This window comes from Euprymna scolopes, chromosome 42 (assembly GCF_053919585.1).
Source record: "Euprymna scolopes isolate OS-2025 chromosome 42, ASM5391958v1, whole genome shotgun sequence".
Taxonomy (NCBI): domain Eukaryota; kingdom Metazoa; phylum Mollusca; class Cephalopoda; order Sepiida; family Sepiolidae; genus Euprymna; species Euprymna scolopes.
In genome coordinates, this window is record NC_136523.1 from 7,865,708 (window position 1) to 7,887,774 (window position 22,067).

General features: G+C 30.7%; 1 protein-coding gene across 2 annotated transcripts in view; it reads right to left on the reverse strand.

Annotated features, from left to right (window-relative positions):
• Positions 1-22,067, reverse strand: part of LOC145266921 (cholecystokinin receptor type A-like) — a 329,082-nt gene that overhangs the window by 13,522 nt on the left and 293,493 nt on the right. Inside the window, exon 3 of one of the 2 annotated variants that reach the window (XM_080122716.1) lies at positions 19,814-19,861. The exons of the other annotated variant lie outside the window; for it this stretch is intronic. Within the exon in view, the coding sequence (XP_079978842.1) occupies positions 19,814-19,861 (48 nt within the window). The remainder of the gene's footprint in view (positions 1-19,813; positions 19,862-22,067) is intronic. 2 annotated transcript variants of the gene reach the window in all.

The window sequence follows — 22,067 nt, forward strand, 5'->3', positions numbered from 1 at the left end:
CGTATAATTTTCTCCATATGATTATCCACAACCAATCAACAAACTATTTTCAATAATTGTGCTGAAAAGCAAAATAGTGTCCATTCGCAGCTGAACATTTTGCTAACTGCATTTCATTTCCTCTGATGATATGTGCCATTGTTGAAAATCTATGGATTACGAAAATTAAAATAACCCCTTCTATATATTCCTTTTGTCAAACCATAACTTCTTGAATCGAATATATGTCTCTATATGTTGTTTTTTTTTTTTTCAGAATTTAAAATTTAACCATGAAACTTATAGATTGCTTTATTCTTAAATATCGAGCTTTTCCTTTTTGGGCTAGAATCACCTTGAAAGTATTACTTTAAGTAATATCTATCAGGATTTTTCATCTGAATTCTATCAGTGTTTTATCTCGCTTATATATATATATATATATATATATATATATATACATATATATATATACATATATATATATACCACCTATTTTGACAATTTTATGAGTTCCAACTCTCAGCGACTATTCATCAGAATGTTACAAATGAAGGCGTGTTGGAAAGGTAATGACCTGAATTTTCTAGTTGGCTGTGTTAAATTTGAATATTGAGACGATAATCTATCATAATCTATCATATATATATATATATATATATATATATATATATATATATATATATATATATATATATATATATACAGACACATACACACAAACTAATTTTTTTACGAAAATGACTGTTTCAAGTGAAGAATAAGGCGATTAAAAGTACCCGGAGTTCTAGTATTGCATGGTTAAGCTATGTAAATGATCTTTGTGTTATATGTTAATACTAAATTCCATTTTATCTATATATATCTACTAGCATTTCAGCCCGGTGTTGCCCGGGTGTTCGGAGGTGTATGCTGAGCAAAAAGAAAAAAAAAAAGAGTAAATTTTTTTTTAATTTGACCCCTATTATGACCCCTTAAAATTTATAGTTTCGGGCTCAAATCACTTTATTAAGTTAGATCCAGGTTCAAGGAACCTATATCTAAAATTTCAAGTGTCTAGACCCAAAATTGTCGGAGGAGTTTGGTAGAGTTCTTAAAGGTCAAATCGTTGAAATTTGACCCCTTAACAGCCAAATTTCTGGCTGACACCCGTCACATCGATTTTCCCAAATCTCAGTACCCGGTATTTCAAATTTCGAGTCTATAGACTAAAAATTGACAGAGTTATTGCGTAGGGAAATGTACACAGACAGACAGACACACAGACAGACACACAGACAGACAGACACGTTCACTTTTATAGATATATAGATAATATAAAGCTGAACGTTGGTGTGTGTGTCTGGTCACGAATAGGCTCCTATATGGTTGACTATTATAGAAAACTGATCACATATAATGATAGAAGATGTATCGAGACACAGGAATGGGTATGTTTGATCTGGCATAATGATGATTCATTAAAACTGTGGGGTCTGCGTACGCGCGTTGTCCACAAAGTATAGAAAATAAAATTTAAAATTAAAAAAAAAACGTTTACAAATATTTTTGATATAGATGTACATAATAATACTTTAATAAGCTGTTAAGGAGTAAAAGTTCAACGATTTGACCTTAGAAAATTCTACCACACCTATCCGCCAATTTTGAATCTAAGCATTTGAAATTTATAATGTAGGTTACTTGAACGGAGGTCAAACGTTTTAACTTGACTTGAGCCCAAAACATTAAATGTTTCGGGGTCAAAATTAGGGTCAAATTAAAAAAAAATTGACCCTAATTTTTCGGTCTCTACCAAATTTCTCTGTCAATTTATGGTTCAAACATTTGAAATTTTACATAAAGTATATTCAGACACGAGGCAAGTTTTTCAATCGATTTTTGGCCGAAAATTGGGTTGCCCAGGGGTCAAAGTGCAAAAGATTTTACCTTTGTGATCTCTAGCAAATTACTCAGCTAATTTCGGATCTAAACATTTGAAAATTTACGTAAATGGTATTCAGACACGCAGCAAGCTTTTTAATCAGTTTTTAGGCTAAAACTTGGCTGCCAAGAAGTCAAAGTTGAAAGAGTTGACCTTTACAGCCTCTACCAAACTACCCTGTTAATTTTGCATCGAAACACTTGAAGTTTTAGATTTAGGTTACTTGGACATGTGTCAAACTTTTTAATATATATATATATATATACATACATAAATTTATGAAGAGTACATAGCCGTGCTGAACTGCTAGTATACATAAATACATATATATATATACATATATATTAATATACATATATATATGTGTGTGTGTGTAATATAATATAATGTGATAATAGCATTATAGACAAGACAGAGCCATGTATTGGTATACACAGATGTATTTGTCGATGTAATAATGGAAAAACTATAATTAGGGGCGGATTTTATGCTCAAAGGTATTTAGAAGTCTGATCCTTCTCATCGAAAGAGGGACTTCAATGGATATCGAAAGAGGCGGACAGCACTTGGAATCTGAGGAGATTTGTTGGCTGTCACACTCCAGAAAACACCACAAATTGTTTTCAAGTAAAAATATTTGACGATGACCCGTGTGAAAACTACTACTACTACTACTACTACTACTACTACTACTACTACTACTATTAGTGATCAGCATTCTCAAAGGTATCACAGAATTATATTTCCCACAACTTTTTAATACTTTTGGATATGCAATTTTTATTCCAGTATGACTTGAAAATATTGTAAGTCGTCAAAATATGTACAAATTATGCTCTATTCTATGGAAAATTTGAGCTATATTATGTTTATATATTTATATATATTCGTATATATATATATATGTTGTATATATATATGTATCTCATGTATATATATCATATATATGTATGTTATATATATATATATATATATATTGCATATGTATGTTATATATATTATATATATGTATTATATATATTATATCTGCATTATATATATTACGTATATGTATTTTATATGTATGTATTCTAAATGCATATATATACATATATATATATGTATATATATATTGTATATGTTTTTTATATATATATATATTATATAGATCTTTTAGTATATTATATTTTATATCAACATATTTTTGTATATATATATATATTTATATATGTATATATATTATGTACGCATGTTTATATATATATATATGTATATATATATATCATGTATGCATGTTTATATATATATATATTGAGTGAAAATGTATGTACATATTATGTGCATATATATATGTGTATACACACACACGTGTGTATACATATGTGCATGTACAAGTATATATATGTGTGTGTACCTATTTCTGACTTTTTCTAATGTATGTGTGTATGTATGTGGTGTGTGCGTGTGTGTTGTGTGTGTTGTGTGTGTGTATGTGTAGTTAAGGTGAATCCTTTCAGATCAATAAGAGCCATATTGTTTTATGTTTCTCACCGGAAGTGATATTTGGCGCCCTGCCACCATTTTGGCGGGAAACACGGCAAACAAATTGAATTAACTTCTTCACACCAATTTTGATCAAACGAGGCTGATTGAAAAAAAAAAGTAAAAGCCTGTATATATATATATATATATATATATATATATATATATATATATATATATATATATATGAAAAGGAAATTCTGACTTCGAAGCCCGAGTGGATCTCTCATTTATTTCAACAATCAAACATAGTAATCAACGCTATAATCGTGACAGCACGCGTTTTGCAAATTGTAGAAAAGAAATAAAAACAATGTAAAGCGAAATAGGTTCAGTAGAGGAGGATATTAATAATAACCTTCTAACTTTGATTTGTAGGCTAATAGCGAGAAAAAAGATTTGCTACTTAAACCAAACCGACATTTACCGATGTAGAATAATGTCAAAAGATTTGACCTCTGCAATCTCTAGCAAACTATTCAGCCAATTTAAGGTCTAAACATTTGAAAATTTACATAAAGGGTATTCAGACACGCAGCAAGCTTTTTCATCAGTTTCTGGGCGAAAAATTGGCTGCCAGGAGGTCAAAGTTGAAAGAGTTAACCTTTGCAGAGTCTACCACACTACCCCGCCAATTGAAATTTTAGATGTAGGTTACCTGTAAACGATGTCGAATCAAAACGAACCGACGTCAATATTAAAATGAGGCACCATTAAAGCAGAAATAAAAACTCACTTTACGTTTATTTTTATGGAAAATTTATTTTTCATTTGATGAAATAAATTATTAGAAATTGTTGTGGAGACGCCCACTAATTAGCATACGTGGGTGAAAAGATATAGATAAAGGTATCAAGTCAGCAAGACCGAGGAGCTGGGTTCGAACGCCGGATAGGAAAGACGCATGTGCCGGTTGCTTAGGGAGTGTGGAGCCACCCTTTAATTGCCATTGCTCTCAGGTCCACTCTGATCCGGAGCGGTAGTACCTGTTAGGGTCCCAACTATGGGTTAAATAGAATACGACTCAAAAAACAAATATACTATATTAAAAAATCGTTCTTCAAAATCACCAGATTCGGCATTAAATAACCTGAAAAGGGTTGATATGCCGTAAAACAAAACAACCAACCAACAACCAATCAAAGATTTTTCTCTCCATCAAAAGATATATCGTTATCGCTTTTGACACAGTAGAAGAAAAGCGGCGTTCTCTGTCCATGTTTCTGCTCCAATGTCCAATCTAGCAGAAGAGATGTTTGATAAGAATTTGAATTGTATATGAATGTAAATATCTTCTACCTATTTCTTTGCAAGGCTTGTTACATTTTATAATTTTGGCGGAATAAATTTAATTGGTATTATGATAAATATAGATCGTGCTATCATCGGGATTTTCCGGGCAGTTTATGTAAAACGCCGAAAAGTCCCGAAACTCTGCGCCAATAAAATCGCAGCAAGCAACGTCATTAAAAAAAAAAAAATAATAATGCTATCATTGGTTTATTATAAAATTAAAAAATAAATATTTTTTTCATAAGACTTACCTTACAATGAGTGTTTTTTTTCAAATTAAATTTTGGTTTTTATTAAAATTTAAAAATGCCCAATAAAAGCATTGTTATTATTTTTATCATTTAACAAAGGATTTTGAATCATCGTCGTAATAAGACAACTGACAGATTTTTCATTGAATTAATTGGCCAGCGTTTGTGCGAAAAGAAAATAAATTTTCCGGCATTTTTCGTATACTTTCCGGAAAATTGCGATGATAACTTTTATTCTAATGAAGTAACTTTTTATTTCATTTGATTTGAATATATATAAAGACATTCTGGCATTCTGGTATTGGCAACAGCATTGTAAAATTTCGTGTAGGATTGTAACTCATTTGTGTGACAGTTATCTTGATTTTTATATATCAGTGTAAAATGCCAAAAAATTGAGCTGGGCAAAAATGTCACAAAATTGAGCTGGGCAAAAATGCCAAAAAATTGAGAAATGGCACACATTTATGCCGTTAAATGACGAATCATTATTCTGAATTGTCGATTTCAAGTCATTTGATATTTGAAAATGAAACGAGAAGTAGTTCTCTTGGGAATCAGCCATTCGACATTCTGAGATTGAGTTAATCACGTGATATTCACGACAAGATGGCTGGTGGTGAAAAATGGAGACGAGGAAGGCAGGAATTATAATAGAAACAAAATAGAACGCGTGAACGCAGAAGAGAAAAGCGAAAAAGAGGATCAAGAAGAAAACAATATTAGAAACAAGGAAGGAGATAGAGAAATAAAGAAGAAAATCAAAAAAGAGGAGAAAACACAAGAAAAAGAACAAAAATGGTTCTAAAAATGAAAACGACTGACAGAAAAAAAATAATAATAAAAAACGGTGAACGAGAGGAAAGTGAACTACTACTATCACTACTACTACTACTACTACTACTACTACTAGTACAATTACTGCTATTACTACTTATAAGAAAAAAAATTGAGTCAGCATCGACTGACGCCACACCAAATGTGAAAGGTATTATAGGATGAAAAGATCAAAGAGCAAACTCACTAATCAGATCTCAACTGGATAAGGTCCTGGATATGACCTAAAACTATATCCGATGGTGAGGCCCCACCTTGCGGGCTTTGGGGAGTGTGGAGCCATCCTTTAATTGCCATTGCTGCCAGGTCCACTCTGACTCGGAGTGGTAGTACCTGTTAGGGGTCCCAACTATGGGTTAAATAGAATCTGACGTAAAAAAAATATACTCCATTAAAAATCGTTCCTCAAAATAACTAGATTCGGCATTAAATAACCCGAAAAAGGTTGATATGCCGTAAAACAAAAAAAAAAAACAACCAACCATCAACTGGATAAGTAGATGGATTTTTTGGATCTTGAAGTGACTTGTTGTCACCCAAATTCTAGTAAAGACAAATGGTCGCTGCTAGAGAGAGGAGTCAATGACAAACGACTGTCGCGATAACACAAATTCATTTGCAAATATTATAGAAAAAAGTGGAGACAACTGGAAATATGCAGAGACTGGTTGACATCCAAGGAACATCATTGGCTGTTGTCAGCGAGTAATCTCACATGCCGTGTGAGAACTCCAAGTGAGTACAAATTATACTAATGCTACAAAAGTAATTGCTTCAGTAAAACGATTATAAAAAAACAGTCTTAATGAAGGTAATTGGTTTCTAAATCTATAGCAACGTATATATATATATATATATATATATATATATATATATATATATATATATATTGTCATCGACATACAGTACTGTTTCGCTGTATCACAGCTCATCAGTGCGGCTAGACAAGCAAATACTTCAATACACGATCGAAATTTGACTGCCCGAATAACAGTCAACGCATATCACCATTACGCTATTCTTGTATGTATGTATGTATGTATGTATGTATGTATGTATATATATATATATATATATATATATATATATAACTGTGTGTGTATGTGTGTGTATGCATATATATTATATATGTATATATATGTATATATATACATACACACATATATATATACACATTTATGTATATATATATGTATGTATATATATATATATATATATATATATATATATATATATATATATATATATGACTACACCGATAAAAACTGAAGGATCGGTTGAAAATTATGTACTTGTAAAAAAAGTTTTTTAATTTTTTTTCATAATATTATTTTGTATTCCTGCATGAAAACGAATAAAGAAAAGTTATAAGCTTTTCTACTTTTCGTATCTTTTTTATACATTTTCATTCATATATATATATATATATATATATATATATATATATATATATATATATATATATATATATATTAAAAATTGATGTTTTCCCTCTGAAAAAATATCATTGCAATACTTTCAATGGGAAACGGCTGTTGCAATAAGCAAAATATTTGCATCAGCTATCAAAAGAAGCGGGGAGTGCTGGAAATCTGGTGAGATTTGTTGTCGCTCCTATTTTATGGAATGCCATTTGCCAGTAAGCAATTACTGATTATGATACGCATAAAATATTCTAGTAAGTAAATTAAAAATTACCACCACCACCACCGTCTACAATATGTTACTTTAAGGCTGTCTATCTGTGTGCATGCCTATCTGTCGGGTTAACCGTTTCAATTTTTCTCGGAAACTACTGGACCGATCTGGCTGAAAATTTTCATGGAATTTTGTTATGATGATGATGTGCAGTGAACTCTGTATTACAGTATCCATTCGACGTACATTAAAGGATGAGTAGGAATTAAACAACAATACCACATTTACTTTAGAGAGTTTCCCGGAAATCTTTGGGTCAATCTGGCTTTTTATTTATATAAAGGATATTTGGCTGATTTTTACGGATTTCTTTTATTTATATTGACCCCGAGAGACATTTATTATTTCAAATTATGTTTTGCAGTAAATTATACATATCGATCTGGAAAATAACGTTGAATATTTACTAGCCCCCCCCCCCCCGATTGCGAAAATTAACCAGTAACCTTAATACAGCCATGGAAAATAAAACAGTAGAAAGAATACGACCATAGACAACAGGAAAAATATATGCACATCTAACATTTAATCGGGGAAAAAATAACAATTTTATAGTTAAATATTTAGACATATATGAAGAATCGGAATCGGGAGCGATAATTGTATCGGAATCGGAAAACATATAGGATCATCTCATCACTAATCTTTCTCTCTCTCTCTCTCTCTCTCTCTCTCTCTCTCTATATATATATATATATATATATATATATATATACATATATATATATACATATACATATATGAAATTATGTATATATATGAATGACAAAAGTCTATATTCCAAATTTGAAGATGTTGTCCATCTTACCACTTATTCTTTTAAATATTTTGAAGTGCCCAATTCTTCACAGCACCTGTTTCGCAGCGCAGAATCATTCACGAAATTATTATATCAATTTTTGAATTTATTTTCACCCTTAACTCATCAGAAGAAAATAAACTTAAAAAAAAGCAAAGGAATATGGCCATGATTAGAAAATCCGAAAATCAGAAGTAAAATTGCAATTGTGTTTTCTTTTAGTTACGTCATCTTTGAATTTCGTAGTTACATCGAGCTTCCTGAATTAAAGGATTGGTATAAATAAAAGGTGATCTATAATTAAATAATCATATTTCCCATATCTATACGCATATATCTTTTTGTTGTGTATTGATATTCATATTAAAAAGCCTTCCTTCTATTTATTTAAAAAGAAAATACAACTGTGTGATCGAGGAATTGCATTCATCTGCAAAATGGATAGCTAATTTGCATATTATTTTAAACATTCTATTTTAATTAATTCCTTATTTTCGGTTTTCTTATGGGATGATTATCGTTAGTTAACTATTATGTGTAATTATATTCTAGCAAATATTCTATATGATTTATACTTGCATAATATTTGCGTAAAAAGTTTATAGTAAACACAAATCTATTTAAGCGTTTTTCACGATCAGGCTATATATATATATATATATATATATATATATATATATATATATATATATATATATATGTGTATGTGTGTGTGTGTGTGTGTACTTTTTATTATTCTTTATGCGAATACAGTCATATTTTACTAAGATATGCAGACCGTTTCGATCATAATTGATCTCATCAGGCAAGAAGATTTTAAAATCCAAAAATTGAAAAGGGGTTCAAGACTATTTTTAATTTAAGAGGAGAAAAAATATATTTCGCCATGACTGAAGATTCGGAATGATTCAGAAGATCATTAACCTTGCTTCACGTAGAAAGGTATGACTGTATTCACATAAAGTATAATAAAAAAGAAAGTGATTTGCTCTTTTTGATTGAGCACTATTTACAACCTATGTTGAAATTCAATTATTCTTAATTTTTGGATATCTTTCGTACTAATCATAGTAGGGGGCGATAAGCAGTCAAATGGATTAATCCTAATCTTTTAAATACAAGACTGGTAAATTAAAAAATATATCCATTTTGAATTTGGAAACAGATGAATCTCACAGGTAAGGAATTCATTTTTATAACATGAAGCCAAATTAATTAAGAATAGGAAACTAGATCTAATATCTGTAACATGTCTTCTTTTTAAGATTAAGGGAGGTGGTGCTTGATCAACACTGCTGGGGAGCCATGATTTAGTATACTGTTTTGCTTTTAAATCCCCGAAACAGTGTTTCATGGTAAACAACTGATGATCTCTTAAATTACCATTGGTACTATAGTGAATTCGAGAGAACAAGTTGATGCAGTGATTGCAGGTTATAAAATGACTTACTGACTAAATAGTTTTCTAACGAATGATAAAAAAATAAAAATTAAATAGTTTTTTTGTATAGTTTTAAAGGTTAAAAAACTTCCCATACTATATATATATATATATATATATATATATATATATATATATATATATATAGTCTTTGAAGTTTTTAATCTTTAAAACTATACAAAAAAAATATTTTTTATCATTCGTTAGAAAACCATCTAGTCAGTAAGTCATTTAATCACCTGCAATCACTGCATCAACTCGCTCTCGAATTTACTATAATACCAATAATTTATTTTTCAAGGGATCATCAGTTGTTTACCATGAAACACTGTTTCGGAGATTTAATATATCTATCTATCTATCTATCTATCTATATATATATATATATATATATATATATATATAGTAAATATATTTCTGTCTTTTTGAGATGAGGGTTGATAATTCGTATTATCTATATATTAATTTGCTTGTACGTACGGTGTCACGTCATCATCATCGCAAACATTAATTAATGAAACGCGTCATCATCGCAAACATAAATTAATGTGAATTATCTCCCTTTATTGTTCAATCTTTATCAGTTTATATATAGTATAGTATTTTACTTACATTTTTAACGATGTCTTCTGGAACGCTTATGTTTTTTTTTATTCAATAATAAATATATTTTTTACATTTAACGCTACGAGTTCGTTTTTTTTTTATTGTGCCATTTTATCTTTTTTATTATTTTTATTTACTTTTGAGTGAGCCTTACATAAAAAAAAAATATGTTTAGAAATAAATGTTACAAAAGGCAAGAATAAATCACCAGTCACCATTGGCAAATACACTGAGTAACACAGAGTCAAAACATTTTACGTCTTGTTTGGATTACTGTTCTCACCTTCGTTGTTATTTTCTATAACGTTTCGGCCAATATAACCCCCGACACATTGTCGAACTCATAAATTTTTCAGTCGAACTCGAGAATCTGCACGGAATCCTGAACAGGACCCTTTATATAATCCACGGGGTAGCATGCTCTCGTCCCGTCAGCTATGATTGGGTAGTAGTATTCTGAGTAACGCTACGTCGGAGGTTACAGCGGTCAAAACGTTGTGAAAATAACACTGAAGATTAGAATAGTAGTCCGAAGAATCCCAGTAATACAGACTCATGCTTGGTTAATATTTAATACCCAAAATACTGATTTCATTGAATTCAATCTAAAACTAATTTAAAGAATTGATCCTCTCAATCCGGTCGGGCACCTTGTTCTCAAGATCGATTATTCTATTAGCAAAAAAAAAAAGAAAAAAAAAAAAGAAAAAAGAAATAAAAAAAATCAATTGATTAATAGATTTGTTTCAATCAAATCCGATATTTTATGGGTAAAATCTATCGAAGATACATTTTTAGATATTGATTTCCATATATATGTTTATTCTTAAGAACCGTATACTAAAACGAAGAACTTTCCTATCGAGAAACTCGCATCAATTTTTACTAATATAAATTGTCTTGACATCTCCAGATAGAAATAATGATTTATAAATTTTTAGCATCTTTTGATTTATTAAATGAGTTAATCAGTGTTTTTTCCCAAAGCCTTTTATTATATACTTTGATAGATGATGAAATATACATTAGTCGTGGCATTGAGTTATATCAAAACACGTGTTTCAATTATATATATATTATTCCTTAATTGGAATTTTTTATTTTGAGATGAGCATTTTTATGTTTTATGTTAATTTTATTACGGATGGCAGTGATGGCTGAGAATGCAGTTAGGAGATTCGAAGTTCCTATCCGTCGCGGTTACCACCTGACGAAGGCCAGAGGAAGTTATCCGAAACGTTGTGAACCAATAAAAACAAACAAGCAACAACTAATAAAGATGAGACTAATAGTCCGATATAAAAAAATAAAATTAACGTGTTTCAATTGTTCTAATACTCATTGCTTCCAACCAGGTATCAGATGGATCACAAGTAATATGGTATTATCGATAGCGTGTGTGGTATTTTCTGTCTCACGCTTACATCCGGGTCGCTTAATTGCTATGTACTTCCATATATATATATATATATATATATATATATATATATATATATATATATATATATATTGAATTTAAAATACATACACAAAAAACATTTAAACAACATATTCATATTAATCAGAATTTGAATTATGTCCCTTGATCTTAAAATCTACAGAATTATCTCCCCTGAACATTCAACGACTTTAATTAACCTTTGAGCGTTTGGATTTAAATCTAAATAAAACAGCCATTTTGTAATTTACATCCTAGAGAGAGGATTCATTTCTCCACTGACGATGGGTTATTAACCGAAAGAACCTTTGGAATAAAATACCACCCACAGTTAAAATTCAGGTAGATAAATGAATGAATATATTTAAATATATATATATATATATATATATATATATATATATATATATATAATAAGAAAGAAAAAAAATGAATGATTTATTATTCATTTATTTATCTTCACAAAACGACTGTACATCCCTGCATTGTTTTAGCCTTCCTAAAATACCTTTTATTCTCTAACAGTGCTTCAAGCAAACTACGCCATACTTCTCGCGAGGGGGAGGTGGGAAATCGGGAGGTGGGCAAAGTTCCCTGAAGAGATGTAACGCTTTTAACAATTCCTTCTGCCGGCACAAAGAAGGTTAAAGAATTGTGATAGAGACAGAGTCTAAAAGTTTTAAACGATTTTTAGCATCCGCTCTATGATATGTCTCAAACCATTGTATTTTATACTGATTGGCACAACAAGGATTCTCAACCAGATGTTGGCCAATAGCGGAGTCTAAAACTGTAGAGGGAGGGAAAATCGCAGATTGCGTTCAACTCTGTCTGATCTTGGATGGAATGTATTGGTTTGCAAGGAAGTCCGCCTGACATAACACACATCATACTGGCATTTAAATTGATAAATAATGTTACAATTTTGGATGTAAAGCAAACTATCCTTGTTAAAAGAAGAAAAAAAACAGGTCTAGTAATGTATACCAAACGCAAGGAAACAGCAACAACAATTAATAATACTTCTAACAATCTGTTTACTTAATTTTGTACCATTATCCCTTATCCATGGTAATTTTAAGTAAACAGAGCATTTTAAAGGGCCAAATATTTTAGAGGAGTTAAAATCAGCAACTTACGGGAAACATTGACCACCTCCCCATTTTTTCCCTTCGCGGTGTTGTTTTAAACGCTTTTAACACACTTTATTAAATTAAATTATTGATTGCAATTGTCCTTTTTTTGACACCTTTAGTTTATATACATAGCTTTTTTTTCGTCATTAATATTATTTCAATGCTATCGATTTTTTTTCTGATGAGATGATGGCCGAAAGAGCTCTTGAGAGATTTTCGCTTATTTTAATATATATATATATATATATATATATATATATATATATATATATATATATATATATATATATATATATATATACTTCAGAATAAAATTACCCAACAATCAGCTGGTATGGAAACCTGTGATTTTAAGTTTTACAAGATATTACTGGCAGTAACATTCTATAAGTATTATCCAACCTAAATAAGCATTGCTCGATATACAATATAGAGCAAATAAATCAAATTTTAGTCATTTAATGAATTTATGACGTGAAATGTTTGAGTTTCAAATCAAAAGATTTTTATTATTCTATGTAAGACAAAGAATACATTAGAAATATTTTAACCCCCTATCCTTATCCTGCAAACCCTATAGGACAAGGAGTTAAAACATTTCAAATGTATTCTTTGTCTCGCATAGAATAATAAAAATCTTTTGATCTGAAACTCAAACATTTCACGTCATAAATTTTGAAATTCATTGAATGACTAAAATTTGATCGTGACACCCTGCACTGAAGATTCCCGAAAGGATGAAACACTAGTGTCTGTAGGTATTTAATTATTATAGTAAAAAAAAAAAATAATTTTGACAGCCCCTTTAAGAAATTCGTTTCTTATCGTTGAGAACTTTCAGTTGAATTAAAGCCGGTCAGTCTAGCTCTTATGCATAGATAATCGTATAACGATTAGATCACTGTTTGACTGACGTAAAGAACATTTAAAATTAAAATGTTTAAATTCAACTGTATTTCACGCGGTTAATTTTTTTTTTTTTTTACAAAGGCATCACCACATTATCAAGGCCCAGAGGCCACTCAAGGATAAGGGTTAAAGAGTGTACAGTAGAAATTGGACAATATAGTAATCATTAGTAATGAAAATTTGGTAAATTTGATAACTTATATGGAACGGCTCATCAAGAACTTATTTACGTTAGACTTGAACACAACCATATTGTAGTCAGCCGGAAAGCAGGAAAACGGAAGACAATTCCACAGGCGTGCAGTTCTAAGAAAGAAGCTTTGTTCATGGAATCTACGTTTAGGTTTAGGCACAGATAAAGAGTGGGGGAAATTATTGATAGTGTTTACAGCTAGACGAGTGTTTCTTGTGAAAGTTTGGCGAGGGGGGACCATAGATTGAAGCTCAGTCGAACACTTTCCATGAAAATAACGATACATCAGAGACAAGCTCGCAACATCTCTTCTGTGAGATAGAGGTTGCAAGGAGGAGAAAAGGACATCTCCTACGAGGCTACGAAGTCTATTTTGAACTCTATCAAGGCAGGACAAGTCCTTTCTAGCAGCTCCTGCCCAGATGTGGCAACAGTATTCCATCCTTGGACGTACCTGGCTCTTATATAGGTAGAGAATAGTATCAGCAGTGAGATATCTACTGGATCGATAGAAAGATCCCACCATTTTTCCAGCGGCCTTGGCAACATATTTGATATACGTGTTCCATTTAAGATCAGGAGTAATGGTCAAGCCCAGAAGCTTGTCAAAACTTGAGGCCTCCTGAAGACGAGAGCCATTCATTTCAATTGAAGACAAATGTGAATTAGAATGTTGATGATGTAAAGAGAGAAGCTTGGTTTTAGATGCATTAAAAGTAACCAGCCACTCCTTTCCCCATTGTACTACGTGCTCAAGATCAGAGGAGAAAGAATTGGAGAGAACTTGGTCGTTTACTGTCTTAGATGTGCTACCATAAATGGTAGTGTCGTCAGCATAAATGTCTACAAATGATGTAAGGATATGATTTGGAAGATCATTAATGTAGATCAGGAAAAGAGTTGGGCCCAGGATGGATCCCTGAGGGACACCGGCATTAATACTGTGAGCTTCTGATTTTTGCCCCTCAACTACTACTCTTATGAACCTATCAGAAAGAAATGATTTAATAATTGAGAAGACTTTTCCAGCTATACCATAGCTAACGATCTTTTGAAGTAAACCTTTATGCCATACCCTATCAAAGGCTTTAGATATGTCAAGAGCAATTGCCCTAGAAAGATTGCCACCGTCGAGAGATTTGCTAATCCTATGCGATATAACTGTAAGGACATCTGCTGTAGATCTAGCAGAACGGAAACCATATTGAGTGTCACTAAGAAGGTTATTTTTGTTGAGATGTTTGATTACTTCTGTATTTAACACAGATTCTAGCAACTTACTCATGACGCACAGGAGACTTATTGGCCTGTACTGAGAGGGGGATGAGCGATCACCTGAATTCTTAAATACAGGGCATACTGATGAGATTTTCCAGGGAGATGGGAAACTATTCTCCTTAAGACAACGTTTAAACAGTTTTGTAAGTATGGGCGCTAATTCAGGTTGAAGTTTTTTGAGTACTATAATTGGAATACCATCAGGGCCAGTTGCTTTACTCGAATCAAGGTTTTTGATTAGCTTCGCAACATCACGTACAGATATACGTATATCACATAGCGTGTTTTCTGATACAGGAGGAAATATTGGGGGTTGGCGGTCTTGATCGCAAAGGGTAGAATTAGCTGCAAAGTTCTTGACAAAGAGTTTGGCTTTGTCTGATGCTGACGAGATTACCTCAGGTCCATTGATAATAGTTGGGATGGAGCACACGCTTCTGTTCAGGATTCTGTTTGCTATTTGCCAAAACTGGTGGGAACCAAGCCGCTGCTCAGCTACTTTGGACTTAACAGATTGAGCATACAACACTCTTGCGTTCCTTATTACTTTCTTACAATGGTTGCTGGCAGTCCTGAAAACGGCTTTAGTTTCCATACATCTATTACGTTTGAAGCAGTGGAAAAAGTGATTTCTGTGCGCAATGGCAGCAGCACATTCTGGAGAGAACCATGGCTGGCTGTTAGGTTTTTGCTGAAACTTTTTAGAGGGTATGAAATGGTCAATACCTACAATTAACCATTCAGTTAGGTCTAATACTATAGAGGACACATCCTTTTTAAACATGGAATGCAGAGGTATATCAGATATAAATGTACGGAAGCTATCCCAGTCAGCCTTAGTGTATCGATATACTGTACGATGAAGAGGTACGTCTGGGGACTTATTACATTTCATTTTTATCTTAATTGATACAACAGAGTGGTCGGAAGATCCAAGAGGCGACAGAACAGAAACTGAACATAGTTCAGGGCAAGTTGTGAGAAAAAGGTCTAGTAGGCTCGCATACTGGCCGTCATTATCGGGCACACGGGTAGGTTCCTGAACAATCTGAGTGAGGTCATAGGCAATGGAGAGATCATGACAGATGGTAGCCGAATGGATATGGTCATTACTAATCGAGCCAGAGATGTCTCGTGTTGCCGATTTCGAATCGTTCGACTGGTGTTAATCGTGACACCCTGCACTGAAGATTCCCGAAAGGATGAAACACTAGCGTCTGTAGGTATTTAATTATTATAGCAGTATATATATATATATATATATATATATATATATATATATATATATATATATATATATATATATATATATATATCTTTAGCTTACATTCCAAAACCAGCATACCTATTTAATTCACACTCATGATATTCTATTCGTATTTTTATGAAGTATGTCTCACACGTGTTTCATTTAATAGCACTGGCCAACAATTAAACTCCTCGGAGACAAATAGACATTTCTAAGGAAACAGAATTTATTTTTGAAATGAAAACGAATTTGATAATAAAAATGTTGCTTAAAGGAAACAGAAACATAAGCATAAAAACACTTATTGCAGTGTTTATATGTCTCCATCCTCACAAAAAAAATGAAATGCCGCCATATTTGATTCCTGAAAAATGTAATAGCAATATTTCCATTATTTCGTATTTGGTACAAATTAAAAACATGGAGTCAAAACAAAACCCTATGATATATTATGTTTACAATAGTGGAAAATTTAATAAAATTCATTAGTAAATCGAATACTCTTAAAGCATAATTTACGAAACCAAAAATCATCTACAAAACAAAGTAACTGCCAATAAAAATACATTTTCACTTACGTATTCCAACTTTTATTAAAGAGTTGTTTTCTTTAATTTTCATCTACTTAATATTTTTAACTATTTATTGTCAGAAAAAAAATTAAATCTAATTTTCAAGATTACGCTAAAACTATTCCTTCAATTAAAACAGCAACCCCCCTGGCATTATTTCAAATTCTAATCAGTTAAAATTATTTTTAAATACTAATTAATTTTACATGTGTTTTACGTAATTATTTTTACAGGTGTTTTACGTAATTATTTTTACAGGTGTTTTATGTAATTATTTTTACATGTGTTTTACATAATTATTTTTACAGGCGTTTTACGTAATTATTTTTACAGGTGTTTTACTGAATTATCTTTACATGTGTTTTACGTAATTATTTTTACAGGTGTTTTACGTAATTATTTTTACATGTGTTTTACGTAATTATTTTTACATGTGTATTACATAATTATTTTTAAAAGTGTTTTACGTGATTATTTTTACAGGTGTTTTACATAATTATTTTTACATGTGTTTTACATAATTATTGTTAAAGGTGTTTTACATAATTATTTTTACATGTGTTTTACATAATTATTTTTACAGGTGTTTTACGTAATTATTTTTACATGTGTTTTGCATAATTATTTTACATGCGTTTTACATAATTATTTTTACATATGTTTTACGTAATTATTTTTACATGTGTTTTACTTAATTATTTTTACAGGTATTTTACATAATTATTTTTACAGGTGTTTTACGTAATTATTTTACAGGTTTTTTATGTAATTATTTTTACAGATTTTTTACATAATTATTTTTAAATGTGTTTTACATAATTATTTTTACAGGTGTTTCCTATAATTATTTTTACAGGTGTTTTACTTAATTATTTTTACATGTGTTTTACATAATTATTTTTACATATGTTTTACATAACTATTTTTACAAATGTTTTGCATAATTATTTTTACAGGTGTTTTACATAATTGTTTTTGCAGGTGTTTTACGTAATTATTTTTACATGTGTTTTGCATAATTATTTTTACATGTGTTTTACATAATTATTTTTAAAGGTGTTTTACATAATTATTTTTACAGGTGTTTTACATAATTATTTTTACATGTGTTTTACGTAATTAATTTTACAGGTGTTTTACGTAATTAATTTTACAGGTGTTTTACGTAATTATTTTTACAGGTGTTTTAACGTAATTATTTTACATGTGTTTTACGTAATTATTTTTACAGGTGTTTTACGTACTTATTTTTACAGGTGTTTTACATAATTATTTTTACATGTGTTTTACTTAATTATTTTTACAGGTATTTTACGTAATTATTTTTACAGGTGTTTTACGTAATTATTTTTACAGGTGTTTTATGTAATTATTTTTACAGGTGTTTTACATAATTATTTTTACATATGTTTTACATAATTATTTTTACAGGGGTTTCCTATAATTTTTTGTCAGGTGTTTTACGTAATTATTTTTAAAGGTGTTTTACATAATTATTTTTACATATGTTTTACATAATTATTTTTACAAATGTTTTGCATAATTATTTTTACAGGTGTTTTACATAATAATTTGTACAGGTGTTTTACGTAATTATTTTTACAGTTTTTTTTACATAATTGTTTTTACAGGTGTTTTACATAATTATTTTTACATGTGCTTTACATAATTATTTTTACAGGTGTTTTACGTAATTATTTTTACAGGTGTTTTACATAATTATTTTCACATGTGTTTTACGCAAACCATCCCACGATACTTGAAATCATATTGAGATTCAATTAGATCAATCCACGTTCCAAATCAAGAAAAATCTGGATAATTATTAATGGCTAGAGTTTTATCCAGATATATTATGTTTATTTTGGGAGTTACATTCTCCTAGAGGGCATTTGGATTTATACACAACATTTGTTTGTTTTAACCTTTTTATAGCCGGGGAGGAGTTATTTCTAATAATGAGGTTTTGAATTCTGAACTAATAAATTAAATTCTGGAGTTGCTATCAATAGGTGTTAAATATCTATGTACAATTTTTTTAATTGCTTTTTCTTTAACTCTTAAATTTGTTGTGATTTGATTTTGGTAAATATAGAATAATAGAGTTTGCATTACGGTAATATTATTGCTAAGGATTTGAAGGGATTGTAGCGTTTGTTTTATTTGTTCATCAACAATATAATTAGGACAGTGATTATTAATGAGTATCTGCTTTATATTTTTTATTTCTTTGAGCAATGCATTTTTTTTTTATAGTAGATGATATTATTATTTTGCGCAGTTTATTGGATTTTAAATAACACTCACGATGAGAATAGTTGTTTGAATCATTGAAATAATACAGATTACCAATCTTTACCTAGAAATCACACACACACACACACACACACACACACACACACACACACACACACACACACACACACACACAAAAATCATTAAAGCATTACCAATCAACAAAAAAGCTAATCGCTAGTTATGTGAGTTGAAGGTGACTGGAAATTTTAATAGTATGTGATTTGTGTGACGATCGGAGAACAGATCGGTCGTGAGAAAACAAACTAAATTTTGTAACCGGTGCTTAATTTTAGTGAAGCAGTGAAAGTTCTAGATTTTCTTTTTATTTCTATCTTTTTATTCGTGCATTCTACATCACGGCGATGTTTTTTTTTGTGTCTAGAAACTTTACCTGCATCTGTTAAGCAAATAGCAGCGGATGTTTCTTCATTCTCAGGGTCTAGCAACAACAAAAAAAAAAAATCGAAAATTATTAACAATTTTTTTAGAGTGGGGGGGGGAAGACGATTACAGAAAGTCAGTTCAATAATAATACTCATAGAAATAATCGACATCAAAAGACACACGCCATCTGTAAAATCAGCCGAGATAAAGAAGTGGCCAATAGAATCGCCACAACAATAGCAACAATAAGATTATAGCGACGATCATTGAATGGAGGCAATGCTCAGAAGCGCAACAATAGGAATGTGACGGTGGCTAAGTGGTTAACGACGCAACCTGGCGACCTGGGTGTGCCAAGTTCGTGCCCAGGTCGTTCCACAGAAACACTTTCACGTGTTCCTACCCGTAAGTATCCGATGCAAGGGAAACGAATGCCAAAAAGCTTTTGATTTCACATGAAATAATTTATGCCTCTTTCCCCCCCTCTTCTTCCTCCTAAACAACAACGACAATAACAACAACAATAATGCTAACAACAACAACAATAATAGCAACAACAACAATAATAATAACAACAACAATAATAACAACAACAACAATAATAATAATAACAACAACAACAATAATAATAACAACAACAACAACAACAACAATAATAATAACAACAATAATAACAATAACAACAATAATAATAATGATTTTATACGAAAAAATGCTCCCCTCCTTCCACTTCTCTTCTTCCTCATAAATAACAGCGCCAATAACAACAACAATAATAATAACAACAATAACAATAATAATAATGATTTTATACATAATGAATGATGCTTCCCATCCTTCTACTCCTCTTCCTCCTCCCAAACAACAATGTCAATAACAATAATAATAAAATAATAATAACAATAATAACAATAATCATATTAATAACAAAGACAATAATAATAATAACAACAACATAACGATAATAACAATCTATACATTAATACCGTAGTACTTTTAATGTATGTACGTACGTACGTACGTACGTACGTACGTACGTGTGTCATGGTTTCCAGATTATAAATTATTCGATCGGGAGATCCTATTTATTTAAAAAAGAGGATAGAAAGTGAAAACATACGACGAACATTAAATTAGTATATAGATATCACATTAGTATATAGATATTAAATTAGTATATAGATAACTAATTTAATGTTCATGGTATTTTATCACATTCTATCCCCTTTTTAATAATAAATAGGGACTCCTCCATCACTGAAGACGCAATGTAAAATAAATAAATAAATCAATAAAATGTGAAACTAAAATATACTTTCTTGATATTTTGGCTAAAATCCAAGTTTACTATCTGTTCTGTCTAAAGATTGTATAATAATATCGTGAGGTTTCAGTTCGTGCCGGGCGTCCATACAAAGGAACTATGTCACAGACGCGTATAAAAGAATTGGAGATAAACCGTAATAACCAGATATATTCTAACATTACATTAACAAGATTATTTAGATAAATAATTTTACCGTTTTAACAAAAGGGCTACAATAATGTCAAGATCAAAGTGTAGTATCTGTTCTTCAGATGCTGCACTTCATTTTCTTGTTCTCTTTCGGTGGAGGAGAAATCCTTCACGACCGAGACAATTTTTATTTTTGTACCTTTTCTCCACGTTAAAAAACGACCCTGGTGTCTAACTCTGTCCCGTGGGGAGGCATAGTAAATAGGTACAATAATATCGCGCGTCTTCATTCATGCTGAACGTCCACAGAATGCACATGTTAGATATCACTGTGTAATTTTCACAGCTCCCACTAATAATAATAATAATAATAATAATAATAATAATAATAATAATAAAACAACAACAACAACTAGCGGGACCTGTGGAAATTCCACAGTCGCCTTTTGTTAAAACTGTAAAATATTTATCCAAGTAATCTGGTTAATGTGTCAGAACATATCTGCTTATTACGGTTTATCTCTAATATCTTTATAGGAATCTGTGAAATATTTCCATTGTATGGATGCCCGAAGTGATTAAATCTTTTTAATATTTTTTATCCTATGAAACCTCAACACACAACACATTGTTATTGTTTTCTGAATATTTTTTACTATAAATTATAAAGGAACAGATGTCAATTCACTTGCACATTTGTTTTCTTAAATTTTAAAAGGAATCCATAATCAAAAAGAGTTAAAATCTCCTCTCAACAATAAATGAAATAGCCAATTTGAAACCGTAAACAGACAACCATATTCTT